Source organism: Panulirus ornatus, chromosome 10 (assembly GCF_036320965.1).
Source record: "Panulirus ornatus isolate Po-2019 chromosome 10, ASM3632096v1, whole genome shotgun sequence".
Lineage (NCBI taxonomy): Eukaryota > Metazoa > Arthropoda > Malacostraca > Decapoda > Palinuridae > Panulirus > Panulirus ornatus.
Genome location: NC_092233.1, coordinates 27,223,241 through 27,251,127, shown reverse-complemented (window position 1 = coordinate 27,251,127; position 27,887 = coordinate 27,223,241). Strand labels below are relative to the sequence as shown.

The 27,887-nt window shown below is 46.0% G+C and overlaps 1 protein-coding gene across 2 annotated transcripts in view; it reads right to left on the bottom strand.

Moving 5' to 3' along the window:
- Positions 1 to 27,887, bottom strand: part of LOC139750837 (alpha-tocopherol transfer protein-like) — a 50,146-nt gene that overhangs the window by 7,493 nt on the left and 14,766 nt on the right. For both annotated transcript variants that reach the window (XR_011713232.1, XM_071665622.1), the window contains exons 2-4: positions 6,452 to 6,652; positions 2,954 to 3,175; positions 1,983 to 2,176 (exon numbers count right to left, since the gene is read on the bottom strand). Coding sequence is in view for 1 of the 2 variants with exons in the window: in XM_071665622.1 (XP_071521723.1) it covers positions 1,983 to 2,176; positions 2,954 to 3,175; positions 6,452 to 6,644 (609 nt within the window). In the remaining variant the exon portion in view is untranslated. The remainder of the gene's footprint in view (positions 1 to 1,982; positions 2,177 to 2,953; positions 3,176 to 6,451; positions 6,653 to 27,887) is intronic.

Genomic DNA, 27,887 nt, shown 5'->3' with positions numbered 1-27,887 from the left:
CTGACCCGAGGTATTCCCAGATCTCCGCCTGCCTGTGGTTACACTGCGAGTGAAAAGTCACCTTTGGCGAGGCTGAGTTATCGGCAATTGACAAAAGGGAAGGGTCTTGCCCAGAAAAGTCTAGCTCAATTGGAGCCCATCATTTTCCTGCTTCTGATTGTAGCGCAGCCTCGAAGCTGCAAGAGACCGATAAAAGGGATCCTGTGGTAACAGAACTATACTTGAACTTCTTCTCCAGAAGCCGTGTTGAGTCTTGCAGCAATCAGGAAGTCGGCCACTTCACTGGATGGATTGTGGGTCAAAAAGTGAAGTGATGTTTTGTGTGCGTTTTTGTGAAGTAAGCACAAGACAAGTGTTATGTGTCCAATGTTTGTAGCACAAGAGGTTTTATCTTTAATATGAGGATCTTTATGATATGTTGGTGTCTATGATTTCGAGGGGACGACCAGTGTCCAGAGCATATACAGGAAAGTGTAACTCGTTCACTTGTAGAGAGTGTAGTTTCAGATGGGGTGTATGTCTTGTGAGGGAGGTGTTTAAGATTGAGTTGAGAGAAATTCCATGAGTGTGTTTTTCTTTTGTGGGCCTTTTACGATGTGTAGATGTCTGGTCAGTGTGGCATTTGTTGGAGGTGGGAGAGTTGTTTCAGTATGTGCTGTTCAAGAGTGAGGCAAGGAAGTTTTATTTCTGTTGGTGCTTGGCTATGGACTGTTCTGGATGAGAGGGGTCTATTGTTGCCGAAAAAAAAAAATAATATTGCCGAGCAAAGTGAGGTAAAATTGTACTCGGAGTATCCTTGTTTGGTTGTGCAAATGATGAAGTCTTATGGTTGCTAGGCAGCCGGGGATTGTTCTGACTGCTCTGTTCTGTATGGTCTCCAGATATTTGATATCAGCTTTAGACAAAGTAAGTGACCAAGCAAGTTCGAGGCGTAGTTTAGGGTGGAGCGGATGAATTATTTGTGGAGGTTAGGAAGGGATTCGTTTTTCTTCTGATCCGGTGCAGTTCTGTAGGCATTTACCTTGTTTGTGGTGTTCGTGTCGATATTTGTGGCGCGCGCGCACGCGTGTGTGTGTGTGTGTGTGTTAACCCTACTGACGACCTTCCGCCAACCTACTGACGAACCCTCCCGCCACACTGATTTCGATCGCGGCCCGAAATTGAGAACCACTGTTCGAATCTTTATCATAAATGGATTCGTGTTATCTATTCCTGACAAGATTATGGTCAAAATCTGCTTTTGCCTCACCCTCCCATCCCCATGACTTTCCATTTGGTTGGTGCATGCCAACTGTGTTGGAATTGTCCAGTATGTAACACTGTAAGTTATCACCACGAGTACTCTTTACATCCCACGTGAGATAATAATCTCTTATATACATATCTTTACATCCCACGTGAGATAATAATCTCTTATATACATATCTTTACATCCCACGTGAGATAATAATCTCTTATATACATATCTTTACATCCCACGTGAGATAATAATCTCTTATATACATATCTTTACATCCCACGTGAGATAATAATCTCTTATATACATATCTTTACATCCCACGTGAGATAATAACCTCTTATATACATATCTTTACATCCCACGTGAGATAATAATCTCTTATATACATATCTTTACACCTCACGTGAGATAATAATCTCTTATACACATATCGTGATATGACTCAAAAGCCACTAGAAGTTGATGCCATGGTGTCCTTGTAACCTATGATGCAGAATATAATATTACAAAATCAGTTGACACTTGCGTTAGAAGGTAAGAAGCTGACTCTGATGCAGTTCAGTCTTTGATACATTGAGGAACATCACTTGAAATTGCTAGTTTGTTTTGCCTCATAGTATTAGAATTCGGTGAGGAGTGTATGAAGTTTATTAAGTCAATAGATCACAACCAAGACTTTTCAGTACCATAATCAGTTCTTAATTCTGGTTCTACCATACTTTGCAGTGCTACACCAACCTACCTCACAACACTGGAAGGCCTTGGCTACATCAGACGGTGTCCAGAGGGTGATCAGGGACAGTCCAACATTCTTCTCGTCGAAAATGTAAGTAAAACCTCGAACCTGGTTCTCCTCGTCTTCCAAGAGGGATTCAAATCCAACCTGCATGGATCGCATTTGCTCTGCTGTCGTGAAGCGAGAGGGATCCATCTTTCCTGTTGACACAGAACCTTGTCTTTTACACCACTGAATCTATAGTTTCAAAGAAAACAAAGGTTAATAATTAGCCATTCAATTGAAATATATTTCAACATCCGTCCCACTGTTTTCTTCCGGTGTGCATTTTTTTATTTATCTAATGCTTTGAGAACAAGGTCGAGGGGGCACAATGATTTTTGAAAGTATTTTCGTTCAGTGAGAATATGTACTGTCCAATGAAAAGTGTTCAGAATGTGTTTATGAACTTCATTACGTATAAACAGCAAGCTGGTAGAAACAGTCTTATAGGCTGCCAGTCACAGATGGATGCGAGGAGGGTTCAGAGAGGGAGGCTGCCAGTCACACGTGGATATGTGAGGGGTTCAGAGAGGGAGGCTGCCAGTCACACGTGAATAAGTGGGGGGTACAGAGAGGGAGGCTGCCAGTCACACGTGAATAAGTGGGGGGTACAGAGAGGGAGGCTGCCGGACACAGGTGGATGTGAGGAGGGATCAGAGAGGGAGGCTGCCAGTCACAGGTAGATGAGGAGGGTTCACAGAGGGAGGCCGCCAGCCAAACTCTTCTTCTGATGCCTTGTGACGAGTTTGATCTTCATCACGTGTTACAATTCGTGGACGTTACTATCTTGTCTCTTTCCCTGCCACACTTTCTGGGTCCCTTACCTCATTCCCCTCACGTCTCACCACACTCTCCCCGACCCCTCACCACACACTCCCCCACCCCTCACCACACTCTCCCCCGCCCCTCACCACACACTCTCCCAAGCCCCTTACCTGCCACACTGAAGAACACCCTGCGGCCTGAGTCGTCCCTCTCTGGCAGGGCGAAGAAGTAGCCGGTGTCGATGAGGTCCTCGAGCGCTGGATCGCGTACGTCTAACCCTGTGAACCAGTGTGGATGGTCCATACGCATGCGGAGGTACTTCTCCAGCTGGTCCTGCGACTCACGGATCCTGAACTTCTTCATCCGCAGAAATCGCAGCAAGAAGTTGCTATCTGCGGACGTAAGGAACCGTGAGCTACATGTTTGCAGAGTGGATGGGATTCAAGGCTGTACAATAAGAACTGAGATCTTTGATAAGAAAAACGTAAAGGATGGTTCCTACACAGATGGAAAAAAATGTATATAATGAAAAGCTGCTCTTTACAGAGAGCGAGAGAGAAACAGATAGATTGACAGACGGTTAACCTGTCATCAGCAGCTGGATCAGCTCAATAGGTTCACCTTGGCTGTGAGAGACAGGAAGAAACTTTACATTTGCTTCACCGATACACCTCTCATTACGACACCCGCCGACGATAGCATCACAGACGTCGATGCGTTCGAGGCTTCTGTTCATGTCCACGTATCTCACAGTCCTTAAAGTACCGTACATGAGTGACACAGGTACGTTAGGTATGGACAATACGCTGGGACATTATTGGTCTGAATTACCGTAAACGTTTAAAGACCGCCGATGAGCAACAGATGATTGGTGGCTTGTATGAGAAGGCTCCGCCTACGGTGTGACGTTTTAAGTAAGCTCCGCCTTCTTTTTTGTCGTCATTGTTTTAGTTCAGTGTAGGTGTGACATCATCACATAAGCCCCTCCCAGGATTGGTCGTCATCGTTGTTACTCAACTGACTTGCCACATCACTAAGGACGGCCCCCAGGAGCGGGAGCAATACTCTCCCCGTCTGTTGTCCACATAACCAGTTCACTTTATCGTCCGTCATATTAGTCATTAATGATGATCATTAATCTGTTGTCATTATTACCCATGACACGTCTTTCAGAGATTTCAGGCTCCAGTCACCGTAGGTAAGGATGATACGTTACATTTAGGACAGACCTTCATGATTAAGAAGTTACACTCATGTATGGTACATGCCCCCTGGTATGGTACATGTCCCCCTGGTATGGTCCATGTCCATCTGGTATTGTACATGTCCACCTGGTATGGTCCATGTCCATCTGGTATTGTACATGTCCACCTGGTGTGGTACATGTCCACCTGGTATGGTCCATGTCCACCTGGTGTGGTACATGTCCGTATGTTATGGTACATGTCCACCTGGTTTGGTACATGTCCACCTGGTATGGTACATGTCCACCTGGTATGGTAAATGTCCACCTGGTATGGTAAATGTCCACCTGTTATGGTACATGTCCACCTAGTGTGGTACATGTCCACCTGGTATGGTTCGTGTCCACCTGGTATGGTAAATGTCCACCTGGTATGGTAAATGTCCACCTGTTATGGTACATGTCCACCTGGTATGGTATATGTCTACCTGATATGGTACATGTCCCCCTGTAATGGTACATGTCCATCTGGTATGGTACATGTCCCCCTGGTATGAAAAATGTCCCCTGGTATGGTACATGTCCACCTGGTATGGTACACGTCCACCTGGTTTGGTACATGTCCACCTGGTATGGTACATGTCCACCTGGTGTGGTATATGTCCACCTGTCATGGTACATGTCCACCTGGTATGGTACATGTCCACCTGAAATGGTACATGTCCATCCGGTACGGTACATGTGCACCTGTTATGGTACATGTCCACCTGGTACGGTTCATATCCACTTAAGGTAATGTCCACCTGGTATGGTACATGTTCCCTGGTATGGTACATGTCCACCTGGTATGGTACATGTCCACCTGGTATGGTACATGTCCACCTGTCATGGCATATGTCCACCTGGTATGGTACATGTCCACCTGGTATGGTACATGTCCACCTGTCATGGCATATGTCCACCTGGTATGGTACATGTCCCCTGGTATGGTACATGTCCACCTGGTATGGTACATGTCCCCTGGTATGGTACATGTCCACCTGGTATGGTACATGTCCACCTGTTATGGTACATGCTCACCTGGTATGGTACATGTCCACCTGTCATGGCATATGTCCACCTGGTATGGTACATGTCCACCTGGTATGGTACATGTCCACCTGTCATGGCATATGTCCACCTGGTATGGTACATGTCCCCTGGTATGTTACATGTCCACCTGTCATGGTACATGTCCACCTGGTATGGTACATGTCCACCTGTCATGGTACATGTCCACCTGGTATGGTACATGTCCACCTGGTATGTTACATGTCCACCTGTCATGGTACATGTCCACCTGGTATGTTACATGTCCACCTGTCATGGTACATGTCCACCTGGTATGGTACATGTCCACCTGGTATGGTACATGTCCACCTGGTATGTTACATGTCCACCTGTCATGGTACATGTCCACCTGGTATGGTACATGTCCACCTGGTATGGTACATGTCCACCTGGTATGGTACATGTCCACCTGTCATGGTACATGTCCACCTGGTATGGTACATGTCCACCTGGTATGTTACATGTCCACCTGTCATGGTACATGTCCACCTGGTATGTTACATGTCCACCTGTCATGGTACATGTCCACCTGGTATGGTACATGTCCACCTGGTATGGTACATGTCCACCTGGTATGGTACATGTCCACCTGGTATGGTACATGTCCACCTGGTATGGTACATATTCACCTGATGTGGTATATGTCCACCTGGTATGGTACATGTCCACCTGGTATGGTACATGTCCACCTGGTATGGTTCGTGTCCACCTGTTATGGTACATGTCTACCTGGTATGGTACATGTCCACCTGGTAGGGTACATGTCCACCTGATATGGTACATGTTCACTTGGTATGGTACATGTCCCCCTGGTATGGTACATGTCCACCTGTGGTACATGTCAACCTGTTATGGTACATGTAGACCTGGTATGGTACATGTCCACCTGGTATGGTACATGTCGACCTGGTATGGTACATGTCCACCTGGTATGGTACATGTCCACCTGGTATGGTACATGTCCACCTGGTATGGTACAGGTCAAAGCTTAGTACATGACTTCGAAAGAATGTACCCTGAAGCATGGTGAGTCAGCTGACCTGACCTGAACTTCTTGGTGTACTGGAACACTGAAATGACCTTTTGTGGTCTGTTGGTTCACCACGAGTCGTGTTTCTGGTTACCGTGAGTAACCAGCAGCCGGTTCTCACCAGGGCAAGCGGTGGGTAAGCCGACCTCCGAAAGTGGATCAAGTTGCCAAGGAGAGGTTGGGGGGGGAATACAAAGGGAATGGGGGAGGTATATTCCCAGGTGGGGAGGAGGAGGAGGCGCTCACCAAGCCTTGGTGACGGTCCTGGGGGAGTCATGTGTGTGGACTGTCACCAAAGAGTCACCTGGTGGTATGGTGAGTGTAGGGTGTGGCGTGTGTACTCACCAAGCCTACACTTGCTGATGGCCTGGTGTCTGGTGATGTACTGACGCATCTGGTGGAGGGCGGCGGCGCGGGTCACGTCGTCCTCCATGAGGTCCCTGGAAGCCACCTTCCTCACCTCGGGAGGCAGGGTGCAGACGTAGTCGTCAGGCCCCAGCACCCCGCTCACCTCTCCAACTCCGTAAGGGCTCCCCATCCTCCTGCCTGGCCGAGAGAGAGAGAGAGGACAGTGGAATTAGCCAGTGTTTAATGACACACACAGTAGTGACCACAATTGTCGAAGGGCGACTACATGCTGGCCTGGAAGACAGTGTTGATCACAACTTTAGGACTTACGATTAAATGATAAATCGGCGATTAACAAAAAATGAAATTACAATCCCAAACTTTCGTTACTTTTTAGTATCAGAAATGATGTAACTTGCATAACATTACAGAATTCGGGAACAATTGTTACGAGTTTCCTGTTCTGTGATAATTTGTGATGGTGGCATTCTGTTCTTAGTGTCTGTCTGTCTGGGTGTGTGTGTGTGTGTGTGTGTGTATGTGTGTGTGTGTGTGTGTGTGTGTGTGTGTGTGTGTGTGTGTGACATTCTTCTGGTGATGTATATTACACGTTGTGTAAAGATGATTTTCAGCTTTAACCCAATGACAACCTCGACGTTCCCGTTCATTAGCCTGATAACCTTACAAAACCAAGTCGTCACACTGATTACCTCCATCCACCAGCTGACACACAACCCACAAGGCCTCCTCAGTTGCGGCAACACGAAGAAACATAAAAAAAATGGTGCAAAATATTTCGTCATCTCTGGCCTCTAGTGTATGAATAATGGCTACAGCAGCCAGTCAACATGCAGTACACTAGATGACAGAGGTGAAAGTTTGACTTTAAGAACAGACGATACATAAATGGCTTAAGAGGAGTAAATGTCATCCATTGGTTCAATCTTATTAGCACAAAGAATTTGACTAGATATAATACGCATAGTGGACACAATTTAAAATCAATATATATATATATATATATATATATATATATATAGAGAGAGAGAGAGAGAGAGAGAGAGAGAGAGAGAGAGAGAGAGATGTGTGTATAGAGAGAGGGAAGAGAAGATACCATCAGTAGAGAGGAATCTGGAAATCCTCTTCTCTTACACGATCGCATTCTAAACATGAGAACAGAAGAAGGATCAAGGAATATCATCTTGAATAGATTATTTTTCAGAGAGGATTGAAGACTGTGGTATATGGCGAGGGGTGAGCGTTGTAGGGCGACCTGGGAGCGGTGTGTGAGGCAAGGGGGCCGAGCGGTACAGTGAGAGGAAAGTCTCGTAAGGCCAATCCGACCATCAAAAGGGATTAACTACTAAGTGGAATTTCAGCCCTAGGAACTCCAGACGGAAGGGAGATTATCGTCCGCCTGCGGTTTCCTGTGTCTGGGATTGAGTCACTGGGTCTTGCGTCCAGATGGGTAATGAACTTGATGTAATCTGTGACTCAGCAGCCATTTTCCCCAACACCCTCCGCCCAGGATCACCGCAACGGTGGAACATTATGGGTCAATCGTGAGTTAACGGAGAGTTAAATCTGTTAACTAACAGCAGCGGAAGCTATGTTAAATGGACGTCTGCATTTGTAAAAGTTATATTCCCATTCGTATCTGTTTGTATGACTTTCTGCAACAGATATACCACAGGGATGTGTGATACGTTTTCGTTTTTCTCGAATACTTTCCTATGATGTTCTTGTAAGATGAAATCCAAGTATATTTGATCGTACTGTCCACTATTACTTCCCTTCTCACCTGCTTTACTCACCAGAACCTCGTTCGGGATATCTATCACTTGCTTAACGTCCTTGTTTAGACGTAAGGGCCAAAGTCCCGTCTCGTCGTCGTTGGGTCAAGAAGCTGCTACTACAGAAATACCGTGACCTGGTGGTGGCAACACTCGCGTTCCGTGCTCATCGCTGAGATTCCTCGAGAGTTTCTCTTCCTTTTAATGCTATTTGTTTGTCTTTGTTGTTGATCACTTTCTAGTCTTGTAAATATTCTTTGGTTACAAGAACAAGAGACTTATTTTCTCTGGACTCGCACATCTCACGACTTCTCACAGCTGTTCTACGCGTGTTCTTCGGCAGGTGGAAATCGGTAGCTGCCCTTGACTAACATCTCCCGCCCTTGAACTTCGGGCCACATCGGAGAGACTTGAAATATACTCAATGAATTGATGTCGTTCACGGCCCACTCAACCCGAAGAGAACTCGTTTGTGTGTGTGTGTGTGTGGGGTGTCCTGATTCCACGTGTTTATTTACTCTTACATCATGTGTGTGAAGATGACCTTGTGACTCCTCTATGTGGGATTAAAACGAAAGGTGTTTACGATGTTCATGTTCGTGAAATCTTTCGTTTATTTCCAGCCCTTGGAAAGCCTGCTTCCCCGACAACGTTTACATTAATGACGCATTCTTACATGACAGTCACAATGATGATGAGGATAATGAACACAAAACACAGGCAACAGATGATAATACTGACTTGAATATTTACTTATTTATGAACTAGAGTAGACGCGCGGCGTGACATCTGGCGACCGACACACAAAACACACGGACTTTCTCATCCTGGACTTTCACCCGAGGCATCCGGGTAACCGACATCTGTGACGTCATTCCACCAAGGGGGGGCGGACGAGCAGTGGGGGGGGGGGTAAGACTTGGGGTTGACTGCTATGCCTTAAACACGACGAGACGAGACGGGGCTGGGGGGGGGGGGGGGGGGTTAGGTTATAGTGACCATGAAAACATCTTGGAGAGATAGTGAAGATATATAGATGTGATGATAAGTGAGATCAAGCCTTTAATATTATGAATGAATTGATCACAACACAACAGGACGAAAATGTGTGACCCTGAACTGATGATAGTGACCCGAACCAGACCACAGGAATATGGTGACGTTAGTGATGATGATGATGATGATGATGATGATGATGATGATGATGATGATTGACACTAACGCAGTTATAATGACCATGACTGTGATAATGTAATTATGGTGTTGATGGCCAGAATGATGATGATGGAAATGATGGCAGTGTCCTGGGCCTGGAGAGGGATGATAAGGGTGGAGGATGAGGGAGGGAGTAGAGGAGGATGTTGTGAGGGAGTGGGAGGGAGGGAGGGATTAGCTAGGGAGGGTGAGGAGGGTAATGGTGGTTTGCGGGTGTGTGTGTGTGTGTGTGTGTGTGTGTGTGTGTGTGTGTGTGTGTGGTGGGAGATGCAACAAGTGACAACTCTCTCATTCTAGTAAGCAGCTGACAGTCTCCCATATTAGTGGTCACCTGGTAGTCTGACACTCTAGTGGTCACCTGGTACTCTCCCATCCTAGTGGTCACCTGGTACTCTCCCATCCTAGTGGTCACCTGGTACTCTCCCATCCTAGTGGTCACCTGGTACTCTCCCATCCTAGTGGTCACCTGGTACTCTCCCATCCTAGTGGTCACCTGGTACTCTCCCATCCTAGTGGTCACCTGGTACTCTCCCATCCTAGTGGTCACCTGGTACTCTCCCATCCTAGTGGTCACCTGGTACTCTCCCATTCTAGTGGTCACCTGGTACTCTCCCATTCTAGTGGTCACCTGGTACTCTCCCTTTCTAGTGGTCACCTGGTACTCTCCCATTCTAGTGGTCACCTAGTGCTCTTCTACTCTAGTGGTCACCTGGTACTCTGACACTCTCGTGGTCACCTGGTACTCTCCCATCCTAGTGGTCACCTGGTACTATCCCATCCTAGTGGTCACCTGGTACTATCCCATCCTAGTGGTCACCTGGTACTATCCCATCCTAGTGGTCACCTGGTACTATCCCATCCTAGTGGTCACCTGGTACTATCCCATCCTAGTGGTCACCTGGTACTCTCCTTCCCTTAGGGTCTCCAAGTATCCTCCTACCCTAGTGGCAATCATGTATTTTCCCACTGTAAGAATCACCTTATCACCTGGTACTCTCCCACTCTAAGGTCACCAGGTACTCTCACGCCCTCCCTTTCCTGTATCTCCTGACGAAGGCAGGAAAAACCCAACATCCATTTTCTTTTCCTTCTTGACCGGAAGTCCCAAGACGAAAATGGTATTACAACAGACGAAGCTCCTTCTTGACCCTGTTAAAAGATTCATTGTATGTTTATGAACCAGCGACACAATGGGATATGTTCGAATACATTATTTCGAACACAAACTGAAGCGCGGGAGGTCGAGCAGTGACATCAACTCGTACGTTTACGGGGTGCCAAACAGTGATAAGAAAAAAATAGACAAGTTCAGAATCAAAGGAAATTTGATGGTTTTCCTACGGAGATGGTGTATATATATGTGTGTGTGTGTGTGTGTGTGTGTGTGTGTGTGTTTTGTTACATGTGTCTGTTCTTTGTTAAGTTGGTTTATCCATCTATCTTATGATCATACTTTGGGACATACGTCACACTTGAGTGTATTCCAGTACTATGGTTTGCCTGTTGTTGTACGAGTCTCTTGGTATAAAGGTGGCCAAATAACTTCATTTTCTTTCAGTACATTTCAATACAAACGTGGGCTTTCCTTACTGATCTTATTTTCACCACACACTTATGATGAGTGAACGCCTTACTACTCCTTAAGTATGTGTTTCTAAGTGTGAGTGGATGCACTTGAGTGTAAGAGGCTTCCACAGGTCAGTGCGTCAGGGTGGCTGAGTGTGTGTGTGTATACCAGTACAGAAGTATGTCAGTAGTGAGGGAGGCTTTACTGTGAACTGTGTGAGGCACAGAGTCAGTCAGGTGTCCAACAAGTCACTGCTCCCTCCCGTGCCTCCACAGTGACAACCGACTCTCTCTCTCTCTCTCTCTCTCTCTCTCTCTCTCTCTCTCTCTCTCTCTCTCTCTCTCTCTCTCTCTCTCTCTCTCTCTCTCTCTCTCCGCCATCTCCACCACAACAGCTCCACTGGATTCTCTCCCCCCCCACCCTCCCCCCTCCCACCCCACTTTCCACCCTCCGCCTCCCCCTGGTCATTGCTCCACACTCCTATAGCCACACATCCACCTCCCCGTGCCAGTTAAGGTGCGACACAAACGCTGCTGTTGTTGTAACGTCTGTAAGTTACGTCGGATCTGTTTCCCGGTGGACGTCCCGTCGTAAGAACCCTCACAGTTACGACGGCTCTGCCCTCCGGTGAACGTCCCGTCGTAAGAACCCTCACAGTTACGACGGCTCTGCCCTCCGGTGAACGTCCCGTCGTAAGAACCCTCACAGTTACGACGGCTCTGCCCTCTGGTGGACGTAACGTTAGTTGAACACAGTTTAATCTTTTTTTGATTATCATTATTTCAAGACACAAAAATCCAACGTTGTTCTAAACGTCTTAATGATTATGAAATGGGTTACCATTTAATGAATGAGATAAAGGGTCTTAACAGTCCAGTACAGTAATTTTATACAGATAGATTAAATACAGTGATGTATATGTACCAATGATGTAACATTAATGTATACTGTATCCTTTCATACTGCTCCATTACTATCATTATTGGTTGTTCATTTTCTTTATTTTGTCTCTTTATTCTTAATTATATTCAGTACATTTAAGACCATTCAACCAAAGATAAATGTTCGTAATATATAGGTGGAAGGCGGACGGAAAAAATAATGAGGATAAGCTAAATCTTTTTTCATCATGATGATATATATATATATATATATATATATATATATATATATATATATATATATATATATATATATATATATATATATATGCCGGTTAACGATCGCAATTCCGGATAACTGAAATATGGGCAATAAAAGAAAACTGTTGGCAAGGGAGGAGTCAGTCCGGTAATTACGGATGAGGGAGATGCGGATCACTGGAGATGAGAGTGAGTGAGTTCAAGTTCGTAATGACAACACGGCGCTAGTTATGGTAGCACAGTTCAGACAGCTAGCGAGCAGCGGCACATCAACGATGACGCAACAGTGGCAGAGCAACGGTGTCACAACGGCGGTGGCAGAGCAGTGGCGTCACGGCAAAGGTGGCACAGTAGGAGCAGTAGCGGGAGAAGAGGAAAATGTTGGGGAACGATAGAGTTACGTCACAGATGGTAGAAGGAGAGAGAGAGATGGAGAAACGAGAGTTGATGGAACAACGAAGATGATGGAGGACGTGAGGACACGAGAGAGAAGATGAACTGATCCTGGAAGTCTGACCACGAGTGGTTCTCACAGTCAGGCCCCTCCTCACACACACAGGTGACAGGTCCCATCCGCCCCAAGAGGAAGCTTTAGCCTAACATCTGTCACGGTGGAGATTGGATCACGTCCCAAGGCGTCTCTACACACAGGTGCATGGTAACATGTTATATCCTCACCTCAGCACGTTCATAAAGTTTATTATCATTGCTTCACACGACTGAGTCGTCTCCTGAGCAAAGTTCAAGCCCTAATAGGCAAGATGGATCTACAGGTCACAACCTTGTGTCAGCCACATGAACTGGGTCATTGCAAGTCGCTTCCGAGCTGCGTTCTGCTGCGCCTCGCGTGCCTTCCACACTTGGTTGCCGGTGGTGTCCATCCCCGTGAACGGTTCTCAAAGCGGTTGAACCCAAGCGGAGATGACGCTTTTAACCTCTTGAAGAAGTTTTCATAAGACAACAGAAGGAACAAACTATTCCAAAATTTATCTCAGGAACAGAAATCATTCACATCTTGAGCACAGACAAAAATTTAAAAATAAGAAAGAACAGAAACGTAAAACGACGCGTTATGTGAAAGGTCGGAACAATACTTATATTGTTTTTGCCAAATGGAACAATGGACGGAACAGATATTCTGCTCCAGATGATAGAATATTCTGCTCCAGATGATAGAATATTCTGCTCCAGATGATAGAATATTCTGCTCCAGATGATAGAATATTCTGCTCCAGATGATGATAGAATATTCTGCTCCAGATGATAGAATATTCTGCTCCAGATGATAGAATATTCTGCTCCAGATGATAGAATATTCTGCTCCAGATGATAGAATATTCTGCTCCAGATGATAGAATATTCTGCTCCAGATGATAGAATATTCTGCTCCAGATGATAGAATATTCTGCTCCAGATGATAGAATATTCTGCTCCAGATGATGATAGAATATTCTGCTCCAGATGATAGAATATTCTGCTCCAGATGATAGAATATTCTGCTCCAGATGATAGAATATTCTGCTCCAGATGATAGAATATTCTGCTCCAGATGATAGAATATTCTGCTCCAGATGATAGAATATTCTGCTCCAGATGATAGAATATTCTGCTCCAGATGATAGAATATTCTGCTCCAGATGATAGAATATTCTGCTCCAGATGATAGAATATTCTGCTCCAGATGATAGAATATTCTGCTCCAGATGATAGAATATTCTGCTCCAGATGATAGAATATTCTGCTCCAGATGATAGAATATTCTGCTCCAGATGATAGAATATTCTGCTCCAGATGATAGAATATTCTGCTCCAGATGATAGAATATTCTGCTCCAGATGATAGAATATTCTGCTCCAGATGATAGAATATTCTGCTCCAGATGATAGAATATTCTGCTCCAGATGATAGAATATTCTGCTCCAGATGATAGAATATTCTGCTCCAGATGATAGAATATTCTGCTCCAGATGATAGAATATTCTGCTCCAGATGATAGAATATTCTGCTCCAGATGATAGAATATTCTGCTCCAGATGATAGAATATTCTGCTCCAGATGATAGAATATTCTGCTCCAGATGATAGAATATTCTGCTCCAGATGATAGAATATTCTGCTCCAGATGATAGAATATTCTGCTCCAGATGATAGAATATTCTGCTCCAGATGATAGAATATTCTGCTCCAGATGATAGAATATTCTGCTCCAGATGATAGAATATTCTGCTCCAGATGATAGAATATTCTGCTCCAGATGATAGAATATTCTGCTCCAGATGATAGAATATTCTGCTCCAGATGATAGAATATTCTGCTCCAGATGATAGAATATTCTGCTCCAGATGATAGAATATTCTGCTCCAGATGATAGAATATTCTGCTCCAGATGATAGAATATTCAACCAGAATATCATATATCATTATTTGACCATCTATCACGTCATTCCCACAGCGGTGTAGTTAAACTGAGATCGTTGACTCTTGAATATACGAACAGAAGATGGCGGTCCTTAGCAGATCCAGATGCATATACAGATGTGGCACAACCGCTTGTGATGTGCGCAGCGGTCAACACTGAGAGGAGGAAATAACTTCATCATATCTGAAGCTGCGAGATACAGCTGCAGACACATGTCACGGGGAACAAGCCTGAACGAAGCTGTACCGAGCATATGTTTCACCAACTAGAGATAGATGGGTTCTATGTAGCCTCGACCAAGTATCGAATCACCTAGTTTGACTAGCAATTTTGTTTGCGACAGGTGTATATTGAGACCTCTGGTTTGTTAGTAAGTCTTGTGTTTGTGTACTCGTATATTTGTTCTGTATTTGTTTGTGGTTACTGACATATTCTTCTTACCAAAAATTTCTACCGACATTATTTCCATTATACCAAGTGTTTAACATACATCTCGTACATGTCTGTTGGGGGAAATACCCTCATCATTGTTTATCTACTTTTTTGTTTGTACACACACACACACACATACACACCATCTGAGGAGCAGGCAGCACTGCTGTTGTCAGTGAAGGTGGCCGGAGTGAATGTTTAGTCAAACCTCGGGTTTCCCAAAGGCCATTCCACACCTTAGCCCCCTCTCCCTTGACCCAGCGACCAGCACCGTACGTAACACACACTAGAAAAAAAAAATTATGCTATGTTTCGAGTCCTATACTAAGTCTCTCTCTCTCTCTCTCTCTCTCTCTCTCTCTCTCTCTCTCTCTCTCTCTCTCTCTCTCTCTCTCTCTCTCTCTCTCCTCAACCTAATGAAAGACAGACAGATACACACATACACACTTCCACCCAAACGTTCTTCAAGTTTTCAGCTTTCACCTCAGCGGTTCAAACCTTCCGATGGATTGAGTCAATTTTTTTTTTATATGACCCATGGCTCAACACCGAAATGTGACCCAAGGCTAAACACCTTAATGTGACCCAAAGCTGAACACCGTAATGTGTCCCAAGGCTGAACACTGTACTGTGACCCAAGGCTGAATACCGTAATGCGATCCATGGCTCAACACTATAGTGTGACCCATGGCTGAACACCTTAATGTGACCCGTGGCTCATGACTGTACTGTGACCCAAGGGTGAAGACTGTACTGTGGATCAAACTTTAACACCGAACTGTGACCCAAAGCTAAAAGCTGTAATGTAACCCAAGATTTAACACTGTACTGTGACCCAGGGTTTATGTAACCCAAGATCTAAAACTGTGCTGTGACCCAGGGTTTATGTAACCCAAGATCTAACACTGTACTGTGACCCAGGGTTTATGTAACCCAAGATCTAAAACTGTGCTGTGACCCAGGGTTTATGTAACCCAAGATTTAACACTGTACTGTGGCCCAGGGTTTATGTAACCCAAGATCTAACACTGTACTGTGACCCAGGGTTTATGTAACCCAAGATTTAACACTGTACTGTGGCCCAGGGTTTATGTAACCCAAGATTTAACACTGTACTGTGACCCAGGGTTTATGTAACCCAAGATCTAACACTGTACTGTGACCCAGGGTTTATGTAACCCAAGATTGAACACTGTACTGTGACCCAGGGTTTATGTAACCCAAGATCTAACACTGTACTGTGACCCAGGGTTTATGTAACCCAAGATTGAACACTGTGCTGTGACCCAGGGTTTATGTAACCCAAGATTCAACACTGTGCTGTGACCCAGGGTTTATGTAACCCAAGATCTAAAACTGTGCTGTGACCCAGGGTTTATGTAACCCAAGATCTAACACTGTACTGTGACCCAGGGTTTATGTAACCCAAGATCTAACGCTGTGCTGTGACCCAGGGTTTATGTAACCCAAGATTTAACACTGTACTGTGGCCCAGGGTTTATGTAACCCAAGATCTAACACTGTACTGTGACCCAGGGTTTATGTAACCCAAGATTTAACACTGTACTGTGACCCAGGGTTTATGTAACCCAAGATTTAACACTGTACTGTGACCCAGGGTTTATGTAACCCAAGATCTAACACTGTACTGTGACCCAGGGTTTATGTAACCCAAGATTGAACACTGTACTGTGACCCAGGGTTTATGTAACCCAAGATTTAACACTGTACTGTGACCCAGGGTTTATGTAACCCAAGACGGAACACTGTACTGTGACCCAGGGTTTATGTAACCCAAGATTTAACACTGTACTGTGACCCAGGGTTTATGTAACCCAAGATTTAACACTGTACTGTGACCCAGGGTTTATGTAACCCAAGATTTAACACTGTACTGTGACCCAGGGTTTATGTAACCCAAGATTTAACACTGTACTGTGACCCAGGGTTTATGTAACCCAAGATTTAACACTGTACTGTGACCCAGGGTTTATGTAACCCAAGATTTAACACTGTACTGTGACCCAGGGTTTATGTAACCCAAGATCTAACACTGTACTGTGACCCAGGGTTTAAGCCTGTACCACATACAGTCTTACAGAGGAGCCTCGATGGTTCCTTAATCAGTCGTTTTGGATCAACATGATTAACCCAAGATTTAGTTTATCACTTTAAATCTGACCTTTTGAAGCAGATTCACAGCCAAAACGGATCTTCTCCTGCCAGGCACTCAGTACCTGGTAATCATATATATGTATCACGTTGGCAGTGAAGGTACACGTACGGGGTGAGGAGGCTTCTGCAGTCTCCCCGAGGCACTCCTGTAGGAGAGCAATCGTCTCGTCAGGAGACGTAGACCCCGAGACCCTAGAACACTAGCTACGCAGGCTAGTAGCCTGGGATCACTGTGAGCCAGGTGAAACAGTCGCTGTCTGCTTGCCTCACGTGCAGTCCACGAACATAATGGATGACAACAGCCTGGTATAATGGAAGGATGTTGGTAGAAATTTGAGAGAAATACGATGAGACTAGGAAGAAATAACTGATATGGAGATTAGCGCCGAGCATAGGAACGTGTTTAGATGAGGGATTTGAGGCCACTGAGTACGAAAGAAAAAAAAAAGAAGCCCAAGGAAATACTTGTCATTAGTGGATGAACGAGCAAGGTGTCCTCCACCCGAGAGAGAGAGAGGTGGTGGTGGGTGGTGGTGGTTCGTGGTGGGAGAGGCCACCACTGCCGCTCACTGCTGGTACACAGTGTCTCATCACCACCACCACCACACTTACATACATACGCTTGTAATTGGTGCTTGGGTTATGATAGTGTGAGGAGTAATATTAAGCTCGGGGAGTTGGTTCACAGGGCTGGACATGACGCGTCAGCTGGTAGGTGACGACACACACACCTTCTTGCCTCTTCAAGGCCCTTGCTGTAACCAGGCAGAGCGGGAGGGGGGGGGGGGGGGGTGAGAGAGAGAGGTGGGGGTGGAGGTGTGTGTGTGGTGGGGGGGGGAGGCCGGGGGCGTGGGGGATTGCTAATCATGATTAAGGTCGTTGGGAACAATTGAGCTTCGCAGTCCTGGGGGAGTTGAGGACTGGTTTATGGTGACTAGGAATTAAGGCTTTAGTGAAGGACTATGTGGCAGGCCTAACGTGAAGCGTGATATCTAGAAACGTCCCTCTCGGACGATAGCTGTCTTATCAGCATCCTCTTACGCCCCTCGAGTCCAGACCAGTCACGCCAGGCACACCACAAATCCGGACTAGTGGTAAACACACTACCATACCCTCACACAACTCAAGATTGCTCTCACCGGAGAAAATTGATTGATGCAATATTCTGGAACGAAAGAACGAAGTGATATAGAGATCTCATCTCCCTTTTACTTGGTGGTAGTGTGTGTGTGTGTGTGTGTGTGTGTGTGTGTGTGTGTGTGTCCCCCTTAACCCTCTTACAAAGCGGCGCCGTGTGTGTGTGTGTGTGTGTGTGTGTGTGTTCCCATAGAGGAAACGTTGACATTTAGGCCTCTCAACATCGAGGCCGGTGTGTGGTCAGGAAGATATATGGGCAAAAGTGATACATTAGCAAGTCTAGTAAAGGTTGAAGACTGTTACTCAACTCGGTACATTTTTAAATGCTTTCTGCTCAAACCTTGGCATCTCAAGGAAGGTCTGTTTCCAGACAACAGTAAAAGTATTCATAATGGGAGACTGAAGACTGTTCACTTCTTAAACAGGTAGTACAGCCAGGGGAGGTCAGCCATCAATGGGATCGAAGCAAAAAGTTGAGAAAGGGAATGACACGTCACTACCAGTCCACAACCCAGCAGATGAACGGTCTACAGACACCATATTTACCTTGTGTGTTTTCCGTGACTGAGGCAGGAGGACCAGTGGCTGCTGCTCCTCATTACAGATTGTATGTAATCGATACAAATGATACAGTGAAGCTGATTGATAGTTCCAAGACACACCTGAACTCTCGGTACCCCGATGGTCGAAGCTGTACAGAACCCTTTCGAAACAGGGATTGGCACAGCTTCAGCCAGACCTGTTTCGTTCGCAACTGCTATTGTGTCGGGTGTTTACTTATTCGATGCCGTGGCTGTGTGAGGCTTCGTAGGTGCTGCGTGAGTGGGTCAAGTTCCTCACGGGCAGAAGTGCAGTAGAAGTACGTGTTAATAGCTCGACTCAGCTGTGGATATACGTTAGATCTGATCTCGCACGAGAAGTGTGTGTGTGTGTGTGTGTGTGTGTGTGTGTGTAAAAGCACCGTTCTTAAAACAGCATAATGAACTGGTTAGAGAAGGTGCGGCGGAGGGCAACAAAGATCGCACTCGAGTTAAAGGAGTTGAGTTACAAGGAAAGGCTAAAAGCCTTAGATTTGCCTGCCATGGATGAGAGAAGAGTTAGGGGTGACCTGATCACAATCTTTAAGTCTTTCAATCAGCTTGATGATATACTTAATGAACAAAGAATAAAGGCATGGAACAACCAGAGGCCATAACATGAACGAATGAACTCGTTATATAGGACGTAAAGATGAACTTTTTTAGTATAAGAGTAACGGATGAAGGGAATAAACTGACTGTAGTAAATGCAGACAACTTACAGATGTTGAATGATTGTAGAGATGGTTAAAGAGATGGGGCCTCACCAGTGTAAACCTCCATCCATGTACAGATGTAGTTACGTACACACACACACACACACACACACACACACACACACACACACACACACACACACACACACATACTTACCCATCCGATAAAAAGTCATGCGAAATTAGGAGAATGGATGAAGCATAAAAGTGGAAGGGAGAGATGAAGGAAGATATACACCACAAATCAAGAACTACATGAGAGAATGTAAGTGTCCAATGATTATCAAGATAAGTGGGAGTGAGAAGGAAATTTTAGGTGAGGAGTGAGAGGAAATATGAGACAGAACGTAGAGGTGAGGGAGACTAGGGAGGTGGTAGACGAGGATGGAAGCCGTTGGTGGAGAGAGAGAGAGAGAGAGAGAGAGAGAGAGAGAGAGAGAGAGAGAGAGAGAGAGAGAGAGAGGATAACAGGATGGTCATCCCAGGCCAGTTCCGCTGGTGACCTCCAGATATATAACCTTATGGAGCAGCTTTTACTTTCATGTTATGACCTTGAGGCAAGACCCGCAAAGTGGTTGAAATGATGCCGTTACTGAAGCGCTGTTACTCTCAACCTTGTGTAACGCGCTTGTTACTCTCGCGGTGTTACTTCAAGAACGAAACATTTAAGATATTACTCTTGAGTTGTTACTTGAAGGACGGTACAAAAAAGTTATTGATCACTTAATGTTACTTCGAAGACGTTACATCTGAGAAATTACTACCAAATTCTTACTTCAGATTCGTTACATTAGATTGTTACTTTCACGTTGTTGATCTTAAATTATTAATCCATACTAATTTTACAAGTTGTTAACAGATGTTGGTACCATACATTGTTGCTACACCTTTTCTACCCACACTGTCACTAAAGATGTTATTACTACAGAAATTCCGACCTCAAATGTTTGTAAATGAAATTGTTACATTCAAATTGCTCTCCCAGTCCTGTCGCCTCTATATCATCAAGTTGAAAGCCTATTGCTAAAAAGCCTTCATCTGCAAGTCATCGTTTCCATGGGCTGAACATCTGTTAAATTGTCAAGTCTAACCTGAATATTTCTGCTTCTTCAACTGGCCAATTATTCATCATTACGAGTGGTCACTTGGAGGCTAACCGGTGGTGGATGACCCACCATCTTGCTCACGGCCAGGCAGCTCCTCTGTGGACGACTGGTACCCACAGACACAAAGAGGAGAGGGAGGGTGAGGGCCGGCTGGTGGATGGACGGAACTGGAGGCTATGTGCTCCTTTCTTGTTACACCTTCCCCAGCCTTTTTTCACCTGGGTTTAAGAGTTACGTTTCTTATGCTCGCTACACCCTCTCTCTACATTAAGGCCCTAAATTCTTGCCTTGTATGGATGTGTTTCTAAAACATCTTCCATGAATAGTTAGATTCATTAGGGTCCATCTTTACGCAGTTCGGCTACTTAAAGTTCCTCCTGTGTACTTATGTGCCTTACAGAGTTCCTATAAACATATAGGTCACATAACTACTACCTTTATATCTGAGTCGTATTCCCTCGTACACACAGAGACACTGGAAAATATAAGCAGGAAGCAAGTAGATGACTTCCTGTAGGGGAGATAATCTTACCCAAGTGAGAGACAATAAGGTGTCAGGGAGAGAGGGTCATCTGTAACGAACCTCTTCGATTTCTACGAGAGAGTGAGATCTGTCTTAGACAAAAGAGAAGGCTAGGTAGAGTGTGTGGAGTGCCAGGAGACACCTAACACTATACTGCAGGGAGGGTTCATAAATAATCTGGATCACTAGGCAGGAAGAAGGTGGAGGAATCTCCAATGAATAAGAGATATGTCTTAGTGGAGGGGAACAGTGGACTCACCGTTCTGTTCTGCGACCATTGCCGTTCTTGATCTGTGTACACGATTTGACAGAAGGTATGGACTCCTGCCAAGCCATGTTTGCGGATGATACAAGGGTCATAAGGGAAGTGGAAAGTAAGGAGGATTGCATCAGCTTACAAGGGGACCGAGACAAACTCCAAAGTTGATCTGTTACTTTGATGGTGAAGTTCAACCCTTGCTTATGTAAAGATGATGAAAATGGGACAAATTGAGAGGTCTCAGTATGAATATCATCTAAAAGGAAATATGCCTCAGGATTCTGTGTGAATTATACTTAGAAGTTAACATTGTTCCTGACCTATCACTAGAATCCTATAATTTGAGGATGGTAAAGATGCAAAGTTGTTGGCACATCATCGAATAGCAATCAAGTTTATGGAGAAGGAAATAATCAGCGAAATTTTAACATCCTACATAAGGTCAAAACTAGAATATGATTCTCAAGTTTTGTCATCGCACCTAAAGAGGTATATAGAACTGATAGAGAAGGTCTAAAGGAAAGCATCAAAGATGGTACTTGAATTAAGACAGCTGAGTTACGGGTACAGGCTAGAGGCCTTAAATCTTCCCACCACTGAAGAGAAAAGGGTGAGGGACGACCTGATCACAAGTTTTATATTTCTAAACCAGTTTGATGATGTAGACAGTGAACAATTCTTCCTAAGGAGTGACGATATGATATAAAATGAAGTTAAGCAAGAAACTTGTTACAAGATGGTGTAAAGAAATTCCTTTATAGTATAAAAGTGGTAGATGAATAAACTGAGAGGACATGGTCAATGCAGACAACACACCGAAGTTTAGAAGAAGAAAATGTTCGAGATGAGGCCCTACGAGTGTATACCTCCCTCCTCGTATAGTACAAATAGGTAATTACAAATAACTAATTACACACACACACACACACACACACACACACACACACACACACACATCATTACTATTCATCAACGATAGACTTTAAAACCTTTACACTGTTCCAACCAGTTTGAAAACTAGTCACTAAGTGTGCTGGAAGATAGTCCAACCTGCCTCCGCCTGTTAGAACTGAAGACTAGTGGGAGGGAAGAGGTAAGAAGAGAAAGGGAGAGGAGGAGATGAGAGAGGGGAGGGAGAGAAAGAAGGAAGGACGGGAGAGGGAGGAAGAGGAGATGGAGGGAGAAGAGAAGTGCATGGAGCGGTACGTCCGGGACTCAAGGCTCTCCCTCCCAGGTCATCAGTAGTCACAGGTGTGGTGAGGCGTCCCCAGCATCACCGTGCCTGGTGACACAAACACCAGGTCGTCCTCTGAATGACCTCTGTTGTCACCAGGGACTTGCTGCTTCAGTAGCTGTCGCACTTTCAACATGTACTCACAGTGTATCGTAGAATCTTTGAATCATTTCTCAGTCTCTTCTCTGGATCTGAAGTTTTGTTATTTGTCTTTTCTTTTGAGGCGTTAATCATTACTACATTGTCGAGGGTTTCAGGAGGGTCGTAAGAAGGTTAAGGAGTCGCTCTCCCGTACCATACCGCTTGCTCCTTCACGTAGCCTGCTGAGTCAGGTGTTAGCATTTGGTTATCCAACCTGCGACGACTTGTCATCAGTGTTGAGTGATCGTCCAGCAATATATCAAAATCATCTTCAGTTCTGTTCGTATGACGATGATTCGTCAGAATCTTAGTAGCTGGTGCCCAGTGAACTGATCTACGTCTTTCTATACTCGTCACGATCTATTAATAAAACTCGTTGAGTCCTCCATGGAATACCGGCGTCGCCTGCAGCGCTGGTAGCATAGTTATTAGGAGTGGGATTAAGACTGGGGCAGAGATATTGTGTGGGAGACACCGTAAATATCTGTACTGGGTTCCATGTCGGAAGGTGGAATTTTCTTATGAGCTAAGTTAAGATCCAAGTGAAATTTATTCAATACTGAAGCCTACCTCAGACCAGGCTTAAACTAGAGTTATGAGTCTTATACTACTCAGTTCTTTAGATGGTTGTAAATAACTGTATGAAAGGTCGTGAGCATCTCATTCAAACTTTTCAATTTATGAAAAATTAAGTTACAGGAGGACGTATGGACGAATGTGCCTGCCACGCTGTGTGGGCGACTTGGTAATATTCGTAATACTGAGATACAATAAGAGACGTAACTTAAAGGTGCGACTCGAAAACGAGAGAGCGTAGCAAGGGCGTAGGAGGCAAGGGTGCACATCATGTAAGAGTTCCTCCCTCGAATCAACTAATAATCATGTAGGTCTTCCACTGCCACCACCACCAGACTCACCCCTCACCACCAACACCACCACCAGACCCATCCCTCACCACCAACACCACCACCACCACCAGACCCATCCCTCACCACCAACACCACCAGACCCACCCCTCACCACCACCAGACCCAACCCTCACCACCACCACCACCAGACCCATCCCTCACCACCACCACCAGACCCATCCCTCACCACCACCACCACCACCACCACCACCAGACCCATCCCTCACCACCACCACCACCACCACCACCAGACCCATCCCTCACCACCAACACCACCAGACCCACCCCTCACCACCACCAGACCCACCCCTCACCACCACCAGACTCACCCCTCACCACCACCACCACCAGACCCATCCCTCACCACCAACACCACCACCACCACCAGACCCATCCCTCACCACCAACACCACCAGACCCACCCCTCACCACCACCAGACCCACCCCTCACCACCAACACCACCACCACCACCAGACCCATCCCTCACCACCAACACCACCAGACCCACCCCTCACCACCACCAGACCCAACCCTCACCACCACCACCACCAGACCCATCCCTCACCACCACCACCAGACCCATCCCTCACCACCACCACCACCACCACCACCACCAGACCCATCCCTCACCACCACCACCACCACCACCACCAGACCCATCCCTCACCACCAACACCACCAGACCCACCCCTCACCACCACCAGACCCACCCCTCACCACCACCAGACCCACCCCTCACCACCACCACCACCAAAACGGTCGTCACCACCACACCTAAACTCACCACAACCTCCACCAAACCCTCCACCACTATAAGACCACCACCACAAATACTCATAACCACCCTACCACCGAAACAACCACCAACACAACAACAGCAACAACAACCATCACAACCACGACCACCATAACCATGTCCGCCACCACTTGCACTACCACCACCATGATCAGGCTCCTGCTGGCCACCAGTACCTACAACAATATAGGTCACTGTCTCTATCTCGGTCACGCGCCATGCCTGGAGGAGGAGGGACGGGGGGGGCGGGCATCGCTCTTACTCCTGTTGTTGTCGTGGTGTTGTTCTTGTTGTCGTGGTGTTGTTCTTGTTGTCGTGTTGCTGTTTTGGCTGGACACTGTGGTGTCATCTGTAAAGGCCGTCGTCCACAACGTTCGTAAGCAAACGACCCCACAGTATCGTGCCTGTGTTGTGGTCGTGGTAAGTGTCCACACAACACGGGTCGACGTCATCTTTACAGTTCGTCCTGCTGTTCTGGCCATGTTCACAACATGGCCGAGATTACGACGGTACACGTACACACAAAGGCAGACGCAGTGTTAAGACTTGTCACTTGCACAGTTTAGTTTTTCTAACCCAGACAGGCGATTGCTGGCAAGACTGTGTGGTCACGTCTGCAACGGACGTAAAGTTTGCACCTTAAGATCCATCCCTCACCCTCCAGTCTGCCCATCAACACACCACCACCTTGCCCATTACCATGCCCCACCTTCCTCATCAAGAGGCCTCCTTGCCCATCGCCACCATACCTCAACTTGCCCATTACCCAACCCTGACCGTCAGGCTCGACCACCTAAGCAGTACCTCTCCTCCCCTGGCATGTCGTGAGGCACCTCCCAGCAGAGGTGCTTGGGGCAGGAGGAGAGCAAGGGCGTGGCTGAGGGCACAGAGAGGCCAAGACCTTCCTAATATAGGGTTACACCACAGAATCAACTGAGGCCTGGGTTACAGCCGGATACCTTCTCCGTCTCTTCTTCATATAGTCTTCAGAACTTTTCGTTCTTATGCTTGCTTCTTTATGTAGGGTATACTGGTGTGTTTGAGTAACCTATCAAACACGTTCACTCCTGATGTCTATGGTAAGCAGGAAGCCTACGTGTGATTGTCCACCTGTTTCCTCTCCTGAAGGACACTGCTACCAGCGAAGGAGGACCCATATTCGGTCATGTGTGTTTCTCCAACACCAGGATATCCTGGCGTGTCCTGCGTAGCATATCAGGACCGGAGGACGTGAGGGATTTGGCACCCTATCAAGGTTAGCGTTGGAGTCACTGTGACTCGACTGCAAGTGTTGTTGCCATCTCTCTCTCTCTCTCTCTCTCTCTCTCTCTCTCTCTCTCTCTCTCTCTCTCTCTCTCTCTCTCTCTCTCTCTCTCTCACATGGGAAGCGTCTGGACTACAGCTCTCAGTAAGAATGTTTGCTGGTGCTGTAGGAGACGAGTCTCCACAAGGACACACAAGGTGGAATGGTTTTTACAGCAGCACCTGACGTCAACCTGGAGGCCTCTCGGGGACGTGATAATATACAGGAGTGACGTCGCAATTACACTGTACAAATACTCTTTGTAAAGTGTAGTCATTTGCAAGAGAAAGCGCGTTAAGTTGTAGTAGGTCAGCGAATTCTCACTTTGGGGCAACCCACCTGGATCTGCCTGCGAGACACTGGGGCGGAGAAATTAAACTCATACGAACGAGAGAGAGAAAAAAAAAGAGATGATGAAGGTAGATTACCGTCAACATGTGATCATTTCCACGAGAGATCATAATGCTCACCGTCCAGTGAAAGTTGGCAGCTTCCTACTTTTTTTCGTTTTCCCCGTTCATCTGGCCCTACGACAGCTGGGACTCTTTCACGAACACAGACTCTGCACCGAGCCTTCTCATTCACCATCTGTTTTGTGTGATCTGCGCTTATTGTCAAACCTGCTGGTCCAGCGCTGAGTTAAAACCGTCTAACGTCGCTCGATCTCATCTTAAATGACGTACAACTCGATATGTGTAGTATACCATTCACTGACCATATCCATCGTCCAACTTAGACAAAAAGTGCTGGAAAGTGTGCCCAGGGAGTGACCTTGCTCATCCGGCTTCCCCCGGCACTGGGTCACACAACCACAGTGAACGGATCAAGTGACTCTCATATACCTGACACTCCCAGTCACTCTACGACTCGCCACACAGGTACGAAAACAAACATATAAGAAGCATTGGATACGGTATGACAAGATACTCGTCTACAGAGTCCACTTTAAATATTCTCATTTGCTTTAACAACACAGAAGCTTATTTTTATGTTCTTCACTTTGGACAAAAGTCCAAAATACGTAAGAGGTCTAGAGTGCGAGGCTATATTAAGGCCTGGCCTTCCCAATGGATCTGTCAGTGATGGTTCGTTCTCCGGTGAAAGGTTACTTCCCCAGCGAGTGGCACCTGACCCCATCACTGGAGGATCGTGTTAGATCGCTTCTTGGGCAATCCACACCTTTGTTGAGGCAACCAACCGACCGGAAAAAAAAAAAAGAGCGTGAGAGCGAGTGTGAATTGTGCTGACCCACTCAAAGGCTCCTTACTGCTTTGGCAAACTACTCTTGTGTTTCATGATGATTACGATGAGGGGCGACCCAGGTAACTTTGGGCAACCAGGGGTTATCATGTTTCACCGGGGAATGACCTGATCGAACGTGACCAATGCTAAGCTGAGACAATTCGAGGGATGACCCAATCTCATCACAAACACCCTCAGAGAATCAGAGGTAAACCTGATGTGACCAGATTTGATAGAATATGATCCGAGATGATATAACAAGAAGTGGTAACACCACTTGACCAATGGTGTCCTCGAAAGGTGACCCGAATTCGCCACCACTGACACACACACACACACACACACACACACACACACATCTTCATAGAACCTTTTACAGCATTGATCAGACATCCACCTGACCTGGGCCACTGCCAGCCTCTCTGCCATCAAGCAACGGATCACTGTGACGATGATTACCAACTGTGCCTCTGACCTCGTCCCTTCCTCTCAGTCAACCTCTCACCTCCTGCACATTCGACGGACCCTCACCCACTTCTCTCTCTCTCTCTCTCTCTCTCTCTCTCTCTCTCTCTCTCTCTCTCTCTCTCTCTCTCTCTCTCTCTCTCTCTCTCTCTCAGGTAAGACTTTTCTTAAGTTTCTTGAGTTCATATATTCTATTTTCACTTAGATCACTCTGGAACCAAAAGACAGATACGTCTAAAGATTATATATATATATATTATACCTTGTCGCGGTCTCCCGCGT